This window comes from Taurulus bubalis (assembly GCF_910589615.1).
Source record: "Taurulus bubalis genome assembly, chromosome: 4".
Classification (NCBI taxonomy): domain Eukaryota; kingdom Metazoa; phylum Chordata; class Actinopteri; order Perciformes; family Cottidae; genus Taurulus; species Taurulus bubalis.
In genome coordinates, this window is record NC_136592.1 from 11029379 (window position 1) to 11045020 (window position 15642).

Here is a 15642-nt window from a genome sequence, read left to right on the forward strand (position 1 = left end):
GTGTGGACGTTCAGTGTACACGTAGCAAGATATGGGTTTTAAAATGGACCAATAGTTGTGTGGATACATTAACAATAAACATCTTAATCAAATTCCTAAAAACAAGGTGATCCACTTTGGTCCCTGTGCTTATATTCATCTTTCAAGTCTCACCAAATAATTGAGAAGGCTGTTGGTCACTGGCTTGGCTGCATGTGTAGTTGCACTACATAGACATTTACCAGGCAGCATGGAGAGGAGGGATGATAACAGTCACTTCTAACTTGTTCAATGCACATATGGCTCAAGAGTGTGACATGTGATTAGTAGATTTTGGTGATCTTAGTCTTACATTTTAAACATGATTTTGATTGAGTTTTTGAAAACCATGGTCATTCTGTGGTTTTATTATGTTCCAACAGAAAATACCAACAGGGCCTTGTGACAACAATAAATAGAACATCTCTTCCACATTTTCAGTATCTATTGCCAAAATATAAAAAAGAACAGCCCATTCTTATCTAGTTCCTCCTTTCCTTTGCGTACTGCCTGAATCAAATATTTTATTCAAACAAAGCTTTATCCCAACTGGGTTTGCAGAGTCTTGGAAGTGGTGTCAAGTGCTTGTTGATCCATTTGAGCATGTAGGGTGCCATGCAGCAATGTTAATGTAGGACCAGTAATTTAAATACAAGCTTTCACAGGTCATATCCACCTGCTTCAGCTCCAAATAACATACAGTTGACTCTAATTAGGCCTAGCTGCTTCAAACTTAGCTGTGAATTAAACTAATTAAACAGGGCAACAGCAAATCAGACAGAACTAACACACTTATTAAGTCCAGCCTCTCTCTTGGCATATTACAAGCCCTTTTGTATATGAATGCTGATGAATGTTAAGTTATGTTATTTTGTATAGCCCTAAGTCACGAATCTCAATTTCGTCTCAGAGTGCTTTACAATCTGTACACATGCGGCATCCTCACATTGGAACAGGAAAACGTCCCCAAAAAACATTTAACGGGGAGAAAGAAAAAGGAAGAAACCTTCGGGAGAGCAACAGAGGAGGATTCCTCCCCCAGGATGGACAGCCGTGTAATAGATGTCAGGTGAACAGAATGAACAACATAACAGAGCTACAACACATTAATACATGCAGATGCTCTCTGTCTATCTTCAAATTGCCAGATTGTGGCTTGTATACAGAGTGAAATTGGAGCCATAGCTCACTGAAGCAAGTTTTAAACTCTGCAATTGTCCCCGGCTTAGGTCTCTGTTAACATCAGTGATTCACTGCCTAAGAACACACATAGGCCATTATCAAAGTCTCTCTTAATCAATCTCACAAAAGCAAAGTGATCCACTATGACACACAATATTTAAGTAAGTAAGCATTAATAGAAATGCAAGCATGCACCATCAGCTTGTCAGCCTTGTTAACGGACTCATACAACACTCAATTTCCTTATGAATGAATAATAACAAAAAAGAAAACAAGAATAGTTTTCAAAACAAGCATATGTAGGACAGCAGATGACAAAGCAGTGAAATTAAAGAAACATTAACATAAATGGTTGGTTAATAATTTAATGTTTTTTAAATGAAAGGATACCAGGGCACACCTCTGCCTTCACATTCTACAGGCCTTAATAGATAAATCCCAGTGCCCCTTGATCTGAGTCTAGACAGTCACACGGGTCTTGCAAAATGATCTCAATGTGTGTTCAGGCTCATGTTGATTTAAAAGCCCAGAACGTGGTTTAAATACTAACAATAGAAATAAAATCAATACAGATTTTCAGAGGAACCAAGTGTCGGAAGGCCAAAAGGGAGATAATGTGTTTCCTCATTCTCGACCAAGTAAGAAGCCCAGCTGCATTTGTTAGAGCTATAGCTCCAGTCTAAAATAAAGACTCCACAACCTAAAATATGTCAACACAGTAACAATAATCATGATGGGGGGATGGAAGCACACTTGATGGCTTCCTGGATGTTTGAAGGTAAAAACAATATCAGCTTCTTACTGGAGGGAGTTTGAATAAGGTTGTACATCAAGACTTTACCTTTTTACAAGAGTTGAAATGAGAGATTTCTGTTAATGATCTCTTCTCCCTGGTTTGAGGTGGGCTGGGCTCATTTACAAAACAGGTGATGTGAGTCAATCAGAATCTATAGATATTTGAATTAAATGTGATAGTAGAGATGAAATTAGTTGCTTATGCTTTCCGGCCTTTCTTAATCAAATCTGATCAAACCACATGGTTCTATAAAACAAATGACATGTTTTATAGAAACACAGAATAGAATACAAAAGACCAGAGGATGTTTTTTTCTTTGTTAAAGCTTATTTAGTTTTGAATATTTAATGTTTTCAGAGTGGAGAAAAAAGCATAATTTACGATTGACTTTAAGTATGAGCTTAGCTGATGTGCAATTTTAAATCATGAGAGCAAATACCATCCATATATTGTACTCAATTGGAAATGTAAATTAAATAAACATGCCATACTGAATTGAATGTAACAATCTGTTTTTTTTTAAAAAGAGCTGTTTATTGGATTATTTTCTGATTGATAGATGATGCTAATGAGAACAAGTTAATTTGTATACATGAGCTCTTCTAGCAACAATAACCGATAGCTGAAGAACAAATGGCTTATGTGTTTGGATTTCATGGGCAGCATTGGTGAATAGTTATTAAAGTCTGCAACATATTACCATTTAGCATTCATACGTCTTGAGCATTAAGGCGATCCATTTTTAAATACATATCTGTGACCCCAGAAGACTTGATGGTGAAGAGTATGCAAAATATTGACTTTTAACATTCATATGACTGGAGCATTAAAGGGAAGGCCATCCTTTTAAAAAATAATTATCTGTGACCCCCAGAAGACTTCATGGTGAAGAGGATGACAAATATTGACTTTTAGCATTCATATGAGTGGAGCATTAAAGGGAAGGCCATCCTTTTAAAAAATAAATATACGTGACCCCAGAATAGATTAGCCTGTAATTGTCAGCGAGGACACTGCATGCGGACAACAGTCTTGTGACTATTCAAGTGTGGGATGACAAAAGAATGGGTCTGCAGGAAGTGGACTGCATAGCTGTTCTATAGTACATGAAGAAAAGGAAAAATATCTTTAGTCTGAAATGAAGGTTTACTTTTTGAGCAAGGACAATAGCCCTCTTTGTATTCTGATGTCTTTTTTAAAAAAAAGCAGGCTCCTGGATGTTTATATTTGAGCAGTAGTATGGTTTTATCTACCATGAATCAGTGGATCATCAATATGGCCAGGATGACAGAGATGCTCTGGTGCCTTTCACAGCGTTCAGAAGTGGACTTTTTTAACTGGCACAAACTATGACGTCCAAGTTAACAGTGAGGGCCAAGGTAATAGCTCAAAGAGATATTTAAGGACTCAAGAGTCTGCAACTCTCTGGTCAAACATCAAGAATATTCCATATGTTTTGCAGTTATATGTTTAGAGGGGAAAGGGTTGGAGAGGCGAGTTGAGCCCTGCTGCTGTATTGTTGTGGCAGGACCAAGAGCTTTAGTACTGGCTGTTTTGTTTCACATAGACGAGAACAGTTATCAAAACCAGATGTTGTATTGTGTGGAAGAATTGCCGACATGGGAAATAACAAGCCCTGACCAGTATAAGTTCTTAAAAGGAGTTTCTGGCAGGATAAGACGGTATCAGAGGAGAAGTTTGCAGGAAGTTACACGTAAAGTCTCTTTCAACTGCCAAATCAACTTTTATTGCAGCTACCCAGTATAGCGGGTATTACACACCACTATTGTTCGTGATGTAAGGATTTAGATAAACACTTGTCTTAATTACATGTAAAATAATATGTTTTGGTGGCTGTAAAGACAGTGGTTTCTAACTTTCACAAAAGGTGAACAGTTTAATGCAATATTTTCTGATCATGCCCACGGCTAATTATGTAATTGATGGAGGTTTTTGTCACTATAACGATATGTTCCACGCATCAGGTAATTCCAACAACAGGTAATTAGTTAGTATGCAATTTACAACTTGTCCCCATGACAACAGCTAACCTTCATGCATTTTACAGAACTGTGTGTGTGTGTGTGTGTGTGTGTGTGTGTGTGTGTGTGTGTGTGTGTGTGTGTGTGTGTGCACTTGTTATCCATGTAATTATACTTGCAATCAAGTCATAAAAGGATTTGCTCATTTCACATCATATGTACTGTAGTATCTGTCAATAATAGGATCGTACATTGTGTAGCTCCATTGGGAGCAAAACAACGAATCTAATCATCAGCTGGCTATTTTTACAAACTGAAAATACAAACATTTTGAGATTTTCTTACATGAGAACCACGGCAAAAATGAACTCACATTCTTATTTATTTTTTGCACTTTCCAAATCAAGCAATAGTATTTAAAATGTGCGATATGGCACTGGTTTGTGTCTCATTCAACTTGTAAAAGGTCAGTTGTTATCAGCTGCAATCAGTCTGGAGCACATGAATAAATGAGAAACAGAAAACCTTCTAAAATGCGTCCGGAAAGAGAGAACAAAAAAGAACAGCCAGTATGGAAGAACTCAGGGGAACCAACAAGAGAGCATCTGCATGGTGAATCTCTAAAGGAAAAGGTGTCCTTTAACATACTACACTACTTCTGTCAGTCTTGTCATTATTTATCTTGGAGCAGAGCATGTGCTCTGTATTACTCTGGTTGAACAGACAGATATTTAGCATAGGCTATTGCCTAAATTGCTCAGTTTGGCAGTTTAACACCAACATCAATGAATATATAAATCAATGAATAAATAATGCAGCACACATGCTCTACAGACTGAAGTGGTCCTTTTCACCTTTGCTGTATCCACCAATTTCAATACTGAATATATTGTGAAATGTCACTAACAAATATTAATATTGTGAAACTGTAGCCTTACATTTATCATTTGTTTTGTGTAAAAATATCAAACATTTTTAAAGAACCTGGAAAACTGGAGGAAAAGGTTCATTTAAGAGTCTTAACATAAACATAACACTTTGTGCTGGGAAAAAAACAAACTTTACCAACACATTCCTGTAAACACTAATCATGTTTTTCCTTTCCATTACTGGTTAAAACAGTGTTTGGAATGGACTTTTCTCACTTGTTTCTGATGAAGTTCGACCTGTTTTGACTCATTTAGTTTCACAAAAATATCAATTGTCTTGTTCTGGTTATTGTATATTTAAAAAAATAAAACTTTTGAGAAAACAAGCATCAAACATTACATGTATTTATTTGTGCATTACGTAGATCAAAGTTGTTATTCTTTTTTTTCAAGAACAACAACATATTTGATTAAAATAACTAACAGGAAAAGGGTACAGCAGTTTTTGTACAGCACATTCGTGCTAAGCAAACCGTGACCTGACTAATGTAAGCACAGATGGAAGTTTCATACACAGCTGGTTTTGTGTCCCATCCCAAGGGTAAACACACCGTTTGGAGGAAATACTTTGTAAACAGATGCTTCTCTCTAAGGTAAAGTTACAAAAGCAACTGTATATAGAGTTAGTTGCAGTTTTGATGTATTAGCATCTGGACACAGGCAGGAGGAACAATCTAAAATCTATGATACATAATATTCAGTTCCACACTTTTATAATGTATGGGATAAATGAGTTTAAATCCCTTGAATGTGGGTGTTAATTTTCATTGAACTCTTGAGTAAGAAGCCTTTAGATGTCAAAAATGCAAATGTGTTCATGTGTTGGGCCATAAATTGACTGGCAAAATGCCCATTGCATACTAGAACAGTAATGAGCAGAAATGGAAATGGTTGAATAGTTTACAGTCTAGAAGGCATCATTATTGATTTACCCTGGGCTAGTTATAGGCACAAAACAACAGCAATTACTGTAATTTGTTCTTTTGGACTTCTTCTTCACTCTAGTGTCCAGCCCAAACATCACACAAGGACACTGCATAAGAAACAAATCCTCCGTAACTTCTACCAAACCAAATGAACAAGAAGACACTTTTATTTTGTCATACTACATACATGACATTTGGTATCTGCACTTAAGCCATCATAGCAATTTAGGAGCACTGGGCAGCTGAAAAGCACCTGGAAAGCAAGTAGGAGTTTAGTGTCTTGCTCAAGGACACTTCGGCATGCGAACTCATGGGGAGACTGGGGATCGAGCCGGCTACCTTGCGATTTCAGGACGACCACTCATCCCCTTGAGCTACAGCCACCCCATTAGAGATGTAGAATAGTCCTGAACACCGTTCAAGCATTAGTACCAAAAGCTTTATGGGCCAAAAGCAGAAAAGGCAAACAAATAGCCCAGATACTGTTGCACTGGTGGATAGAATGACTGTATTGATCAATCTTAACCAGAGTTTAGAGTTGCAATTTAGAGTTGTAATGCAGGATCACTACAAATCCTCCACTTTCTAGGTCACATGAACACCAGTAGGAGCCACTTAATGGTATTGTGGATCGAACCAGTCTCTCTGCACTGAGGGATTAAAACAATATAAAGCGTGGTAAAGACTTATTCTAAAAAAGTAGAAACAAATTCCAAAGGGAAGTAGCACAAAATGGTCAGTTCCTCGTTGTTCTCATAGCAATTGGGTTAGCTTACCTCAAACACAATGGTCCTGCATTTTGTGATTCAGTGCTTTGAATAATACCCTTAATAGGATTTCCTGCGGTCCAATTCAGCTCGCTTGCCTACCCACATAGATGAGTTGAGCTCAAACGGCTCTGCTGTGTTGAAGCAAGGGAAACACCTTCTACCTTTAGGCAGGCGTGCTGACCACACTATGTCATGGGAAACAGTGGTTGGCTAAACAGCCTTCTGATGAGCAGTGCAGCAGGAGCTGAGACAGATCCCAGTACATGCTGTGGCTTTCTGGCAGCGTCTACTGACAAGCTGCTCAGACGGTAAAGCAGCCAGGTTCAGTGGACCAGTTTAAGCCCAAATTTAGCTTTCATATGGAAAGTTACTCTCATTTACACTGAAATTGAAGATACTGTGGTGCCAAGAATGTGTGCGAGAGGAAAGGACAAAGACTAGTTCAGGTTTCCTTTGAGGAAATGTGTGAATAATTGCAAAAGAGATTATTAGATCCTGTCTGTTAGTGATTTGACAAGAACACTGTCACTCACTGCAACATGACAGAGCCTAGTGATTAGTTAATTAATCATAATGTCTCCAGGCCAGCACACTAAAATTACTACAGCATACTGGCCACACTGTTGGTATTCATATGGAGCAGAATGTTAATTAACCATATAGTATTAATTTCTAAAAGGTGCAAAGGAAAGATGTTTTGCTGTTCATATCCTGTACTTTAGTGGCCCAAAATAATGGCATGTCTCCAACACCTCTCCCCTGGTTGCCAGGGTTATTGTTGTGGAAACACAACATCAGCACTGCCCTCTAATTTTAATTCCAAGTGCAAGCTACAGAAGCCTGCTAACAATCAACAGATACAATACAATTACATTAAACTATGTCACACCAGGACTTTACACTTTACAACTTCAGGTATAGTTGTCTCAGCCAGGTTTTCTACATTTGAACATCCACATACATGAGATGCCGAGGTAAAAAAAGGCTGTCATTGACTTTCGTTACGTCTGAGCCAATTGCGACGGGAAATATGACAGGAAGTCCATCTCAGTAGAACACTGTTGATGTTGTTGGTATAAATCAAGCAGTATTATTATAGTGTAAGATATGTAAGTTCCCACAGAACCCACAGAAGCCAAGAAGCGCCTGCGAAGAAACCAGGCAAAATAACTGAAAACTACCAAACAACAAAACATCACCATGGTTCTGTAATTTACGTCTCCCTGCAGCATGAACCATACTGTGCACATCAAGCAGATGTCTACCACAATAGGTGTCCAACCCCTTTTTTCTTTTTCAGCAGTAACAGACACGCTGACAGAATGCTGTGAGTTGGTCTTCTTTTCATGATACATTTCTGCTCATGTGTTTTTGAAGAACATTGTTCTGCTTGATGCAGTGGTAATTTAGCAAAGCATGAAAGTACTAAAAAGAAGAGTGTCTAATGCGAATGGTAAAAAAGAAAACTACCTCAAATTAACTGTGAGGAAGTAAAGCAGGTAGGGGAAGGCCTGGATGTAATGACAAGTGAAGTGATGAAGCTGCTTTTAAACTCTGAAAAGTTAGAAGGTGGCTACATTGATCTGTTGTGTCTGACCACGTACATTAATCCTAATTCAGACAGGTCTCTGTTGAGCGAACACGGCTGATTACACATCAGTCTCTGTCAGATTTCCATCTCTTTTGACAGACAGAATCACCTCTGGACAGACGGATTCATCGCCCTCTATTACGGCCATGGAGGTGAAAACTGAGACAATGAAGTTCATGGCATCCGATTATTTTAAACTCATCATTGATAGGTATCAAATAAAGACTTAAAGTGAAGCTTTTGAAAATAATACGAACAAAAGTGATGGAATGATTGTAGGTTAGCCAGCTACATTTTAAATCAATAACACTGAACAGTAATTTATTTAATGGAACATTATACACAAAGCCTTCACATTTCCTCCCTTCTATGCCCACCAAAACCATTTCACAGACAGAACACTTGGGCCCAATGTATTACAGGTTGGTTGTGTTGTTGGAGCTGAAGCCATCTCTGGCCCTCACTTCTCTTAAGCCTAAACCCGTACTTTCACGTCCCTACCTGAAATAGTTGTGCATGTCTTGACCTATTATAACAAAGCACTAAAAGGAGCACCAATTGATTTGGAATCAATTTTACAATAAGGTATAATGTTACAAACTGCACTGCACATACCATCATGCGTACCACATTCTCGGGTGGCCCTCTTTCATTTTCCATCAGCCACAAAAGGATATAGTAATTTTCTCCCAGATTTTTGTCAGCACAATGTAGAGTTTAGAGACCCCAACAGCATTCACACCCTGTGGTGGTTACTGCTGCTAAAACATTAGCTCAGCATGCCCACTACTGAATTAGCATGCCAGAGTGATTAACTGATGTTAACACTTGTTCTTTTTTTGCCTGCTGATCTACACAGAAATTGTGTCCATCAAAGAGAAAAACTGTAGAAAATCCGATCGGCAGTACATGGCAGAATTTCAATAGAGCTGTAACTGGATCCATTTTATGGCATGACTCATGGATTTAACCAATTTGGCGTGTAACCATCGGTCATAATTGGCAGTTGTGTCTGCAATTGAACTGGGCGGAGTGATTTCCTCAATGACTGATTACTCTGGCGGGAAGAAACTTTCATATGGGAATAGAGATTTATACTCCCATTCAGAAGCTAAGGGATGCTCAGCTCTGTGTCTCTTTCCATGCATTCAAATTCAGTGTGTTTCCCTAAATCTCCATAAAACCCTTTAGTCCTCTCAGTATAGTGTGGCTACAATAACGAATGCACACTGAAGTATAGGTGGTGCCCATCAACACTGGATTACTGTGATTGATTGAAGAAATAAAGCACTGATCATTTATTTTACACTTCCTGAGAAAAATGGTCATTGCCAGATCGTTTCCTGGCCCTGGCGCTCTGCTAAAACAACGTGAAATGGAGCGTGGAGAAAGGTCTGGCCACTGCTAATGACTGATTTACTTTCTTCCCAACTGCATCCTCATTTCAACAGTGCTCAACAACAAACAACCCATCAGAGAGGCTCAAAATATTTAGAAATCTGTCAAATAAATCAATAATGGATTCTCCTCAAGACATCCATCACACTTTTTCTGCGAGCATTTGTGTAATGGAGAAATTGACAGTAATGTCCTGTCAGCAATGTTAGTTGAAGCTGACAGAGAATAAAGTCATTTCTGTCAGATTTGTGTCATTGGGCATCTGTTTATCATTGGGAAAAATAAATGAAGATAATAAATGTTAGGTTTGGACATCTTCTCAACACCCTCAGAATATAAATGTGACTATGGAAGGCAGAGTGGAAGATATGCTCCAATAATTTACTGAACAGACCGAATAGTTACGTTTCTTCTTGTCATCATTATATCAATGTAGCATTTTACCGGCTGGGCTGCGCATCGTAATTTGAGCATCATATTTTTCAGTGTCTTCAACTGACTGGTGGTACAACCATGTTAGCAACTCGGTGAGGCTTTTCTTGGCAAAGCAGTGCTTTGAGCTAAATGCTAACATCAGCTAATACGCTAGATAACCATTTAATGTTCATCATGTCCATCATTTTAGTTTACTATGTTAACCGCACAACTAAGGTTATTAGTTTTGCAGATATCTGGTCATAAAACAAGTAACCGAAAATATGGTTCGAGAGAAAAGTCATGGGATCACCAAAGTTAGTCAGCTTTGTCTTCTGTGGAACATGAATGTCTGAACACGGTTTCTTTGCAATCTTACCGATGATAAATTTATGACTGGACTGAAGTAGCGGACAAACCAACCGATAATGTAATTTCTAGAGCCGTGGCACTAGCATGGCCACAAATGTAACAAAATGTGAGGTCAGCCACAATATTTTATGATGTAACACAGCCAGTTCGTTGTGCAGTAAACATTTTGCAATGGGTGTGTAGCTAATATAAAAAAAATAATTAAAAAAACATCACAGCCTCTGTTTGCTGCCATCAATTTCATAATAATTTCTAAACAAGTCAATACACAACAAAACTACACAATATATGCACACAAATAATCAAAAAGATGTATCTCTGGTCAGTGTTATATAGTGAGTGGCACAGTGGAACAGCCCTTTTTGACTCTGAGAAAAGCTTTTCTTTGAATTAGAGGGGCAAGGTCATTTACTCCCAGTGATGAATCAGCACCACAGGAAGACATATTCATCTGTAAACACTGTAGGGCCATACCATTAATAAACATTATACAGTATCATACACATAATTAGGACTCAGGTTTATGAGGGAATAGTCCAGTAATCTCAATTTAATCAAGAATCACAGACAATAGCAAAAAACACCCAACCAATCATATATCAAAGCACATAAAACCAGATTACGTTGTTTAAACCAGTACCACAAGTTGTATTTACCGGAGATATTGACGACATGAAGACTACAGAAAAAAAAAACGTACAAGTCAGCTACAGGAATCTTTATAATAAACCCACTAGCTTTAAATTGTTTAGCAGAAAACTGAGGACGATTAGACATATCATCATCACTTGTATATCTCATTCAGTTGTGATCTGAATACGATGTTAGAGATACATTTGTACAAATCAACAAGAACGAGACTGAGACATACAACAAATCAATTTGAGTTGAAAACCCTTGACTAAATATATAAAGACTGACAGCTTTACAGTCACTCATAAAACTCAATGCTCAACGGTAATCACAGCCATATTTACTATATTTTTTTTCTCCCTATTTCTGTGCCTGAAGCAATTATTTATTTTTTAATCAAACTAGCTGATCTCAGACCAATCCCGCCACTGAACTGCACCTTTTGACCTTTCCATTATTCATAGAATGTGTGCAGAAGTTGGTCCTAGTCACTGATTGTGTAATTGGCTGCTGCCTGAGCAAACCAGACTCTAATTACATGCAGACATTTTGCCCTGTGATTTCAAATAAATCTCACTTTTTATGTCCTAGGTTTGGAGACTTTAGGAATGAGCAAATATATAATCACCCTAATGCAGTCAGTGCAGTCCTAGCAGGAGCATGCTACTGTTCCAAGCATCCACTACAAGTTGTTAATGTGCAGTTGTGTGTGATGTTCCCAATCTACATTTTATTAACAGACAGTGATAAACATCTTGTCTAATTTGGGAAGATGTCCACAGTGTATTGATGATTTCATGTTTGTGTTATTTTTGTCTGAAATATTTTATGTTGCACCTATACCAAAAGTAACAGATTGCTGACAAATTGTTTGATGGATCAGCTGAGTACTGCCGAAGCCCTTCATAAAAGCAGTTCCCGTATTCAAGATTTAATTAAAATTAATGAATGTTAATCAATGACAATTAATTAACAAACATTCATGTGCAACAACAAGCAAAAACAAGAGAGCGTACTTCTTTCTGTACATCACAAGCTTATCCCAGCATGCACTGTGGGGGAAAAAGCATGGAAACACTCTTTCGTTAGGTCATCACAGGATAAACAAGCTAACACATGCCCATTATGGGCAAATTATTTAAGCATCCAATCAACCTGAGGTGCATGTGTCTTTGCATGGTGGGAACCTGAAGGAAACCCAAAGAGATAATGCTAGATCCAAACATGAGGAGCAAATGAGTTTCAAACTCACAAGCCTTTCACGTTAAGGCAATAACAGTCCTAACTACTGAACTGCCGTGCTGCAAAAGCAAAATTATGTTAAGGAAAACAAGAAACAAGAAATTCAGTTAGCTCAGCTCAGTTCATGATTAAAAGAATTCAAAAGAAGAAGAAGAACCAAAGTAAATAAACACAAACAAGCAATCAATATCAAATTTGAATAATGTAAAGGGTTAAAGAAGCAGGACAGGTTGATGAGAACACCACAAGACAATTGACTTGGTGAAAGTAAGAGGAGGAATGGAAGGCTTACACTGTGTTGCATTGTCCTCCACACAAGCCTCTGGGAGCAGCAGAGAAATGAAGAAGAAAGAGATTTAATTGGACATCGGAGAAATCGGGAGACAGAGAGAGAGAACAGGAGCAAAAGAATGTATATTAGTAAAGCAAAAAGTTAAATGACAAATGATGCTGCTGAAATATTCCATCCACCAGCCTCACCTCACGATGAGATTTAGCACCTCAAACCTTATAACACATAATTAATCTACTACTGTGAAATCAGTTTAAAAATCTGCAGCCATCAAATCTGCAAATATTGGGACCAACATAAAAACAGCGGCGTTACATGGTGAATTAGTCTAATAATAAAAGCATTTAGTTAATTTAATGCAATCACTTCATCAAAATATATATTATCATGTGATGCTGAGGATTGTACCGACTATTTACAGAAATGCAGATACAGAGTACGATTTGTGAGGCATGATTAGGAGAGTGCAACTCAACTCACTTTTCTTGGAAGACTTTTTTTCTCATCTTTTACAATAAGAATGATAGCATGTCAAGATGAATTATTAAAGATAACGTAACCGGTGAATTTTCGCTAATTGTGCTTTTGCCTTTTAGTAATGTTTTCCTTTAACACTTTTCAAAATGAGGGTTTGGTTAGTTCTCTTTTTTCCTCCAAACAAGGCCTGTATGTAAAGCTGTGAATACATGTGAAAGGATCTGGCCATGTTTCACACAACTATTGGATCACACTTAATGTGTTTATATCTTATGATTACAGCTAGAATTTGGAGAGTATAGACTACTTACAAAGACCGACACAGTACATTCTGCAGCTTTTAATCTGCCTCTACTTCTGCACATTTTCCATTTTAATCCTGTTGATCCACTTGTACAGCAGAAGATTATCAACTGTGCCTTTTATTTAAAAGGACAATACTGTTTGTAATACATGGAGTGGCCAATTGAACAGAGGATTACATAAAGAAGCATTTGTTAAATGGATTTTGTCAAAGACATGATGGTGACATAATCAATATGGTCTAATAATATTCAATCCATGGCCTCACATGTTGCTATTCCACTAAAATGATTTTCACTGTAATGGATCCATTAAGTCAAATGTTTTATGTTGTGCAACAATTGGATCAAGGTTTTTCATGATATGGTATCTTTAAAAACCTTGATCCAATTGTTAGGTTATAATCGTGCAATTGTTAGAAGGAAAAATGTATCATACAATTGAAACGTCAGAATGCATTACTCATTATCTCTGCTTAAACCACAAACATTTGCAGACACGATCACAAGTGAGCCATCTGGTGTCATTTTAGATTCTGACCTCAAATTTAAAGCTCATTTGAATTAATTGACCAAAACTAACTTTTATCATTTATAAGTGGGCCAGCAAGATACAGAAAAGCTTGTTCATGCTTTGGTTTTTAGTCATCTTGACTACCGTAAAGCTTTGTATTCTGGCCATCATCATCATCAGCAACAGCAATTGCAACACTACAGAACATTAAAATGCTGCCGCCAGGGTTTTAACAAAAACTAAAATGAGATATCATACACATTCATATCTTACACGACCTACACTGGCACCTTGTATCTGTTAAAACTGATTTTAAAGTCCTCCTCTAAGTTTCTAAGGCACTAAATGGCCCCGCCCCATTTTGAATGACGGTCTTTATAACCTCCACCCAAAGATCTTCCAGCTGCTCTTTTAGCTGTTCCCAAGGTTACCACAAACACCTTTAGAGATGCTACTTTTAGCACCTGCCCCCCCTAGATAATATTCAATAAGAGACTTGCTAACTCAGTGGGGAGTTTTAAACAACAACTCCAAACACATCTTATCTAATATGGCCAATAGCAGCTGTCTGTTTTTAATTGTTTAAGATTAAGATTTTTTATTTTATTTTTAGATGACAGAAATACACATTTTCTCCCCTCCTCCTTGTCTATTTTTTATTTTTTTTTAACCTTGTTTGTTTTCAATGGTTTTGTTCTGACTTGTTAAGCCCTTTGTGTCACATTTTGTGCAGGGAAGGTGCTATATGAATGAAGTTCAATTCTTCATTTAATTATCAGTCCACACTTACATGTATGGCAATAATAATAATTGATGATACAGATTGACATTGAAAAATACAATGTTTATGGCATAATTTAGTCCTGATGAGATTGAATATGTGTACAGTTTTTGTTGTTGTCTACTTGTAGGCTACATATATCAGAGTTTTGGTTTGTGAGGCCTGATTTAATACCGTGTCAACTTGAGGGCCTCAGTGTTGCGGTATACTGAAGCTCGCCACAGATAGCCTCCTCTTCATTGTGTTTCAGTGGTGAAATATATTTGTCATTATCCTGATGTTTGGTTTTAGCTTCTTCAAGACCAATTCTAAGAGCAGTACAAACTCTAGGATAAAGCACAGGTTAATTTTTTTGTGAGTACATTTCCTTATTTGTTCTAATGGCTCTTTGGTGCAGTAATACACACTCTGAGGAATATATTCAAAGAAAAAACATTGTCCAGGAAGGTTGGTGCAAAGCATGTGCTCTGTGCAACCTCTGGCACTGAGTGTAGAAAACAAATATATATATATATATATATATATATATATATATATATATATATATATATATATATATATATATATTTTAACTCTGAGCACGGTGTGGTGAAACACACACACAGGCAGATCTACACAGATAAACATGGATTTTTCATAGAATCTTTGAGGGCCTACATTTTTGTCCTGGCCTTTTGACTTGAGCGCTGGTAAATTATCCTTAAGCTTAGTCTGCCTCCACCAAGTATACACATACTTCTGAAAATCATTTGTGCTGCCGAAAGTAAGTTTCATACAGAGTAAGAAAGGAAGAGTGTTCAGCATCATCTTCTGGCTCCAACAATACAACCAGCATGAACTGGCTGCTTCAGATTTCATTCATCTTCAAAGTGAAATTCAAGATTTATTTTAGGAGTATATTGGTTTTCTCATACAAATTATTTGACCTTCAATCATTTTCTTCTTAACAGTGATCTCTCTCTAAGAATCTATCGTAAAATGTCTATTTTATATCCTGTTAACTTAAATAATTAGAATAATATA

The 15642-nt window shown here is 37.3% G+C and overlaps 1 protein-coding gene across 1 annotated transcript in view; it reads right to left on the reverse strand.

The window, feature by feature from the left end:
* The window catches only part of gpc6a (glypican 6a), a gene marked incomplete at both ends in the record, with an annotated part of 131616 nt that overhangs the window by 12897 nt on the left and 103077 nt on the right, over positions 1–15642 (reverse strand). Inside the window, one exon of the mRNA XM_079216548.1 lies at positions 12546–12575. Within this exon, the coding sequence (XP_079072674.1) occupies positions 12546–12575 (30 nt within the window). The remainder of the gene's footprint in view (positions 1–12545; positions 12576–15642) is intronic.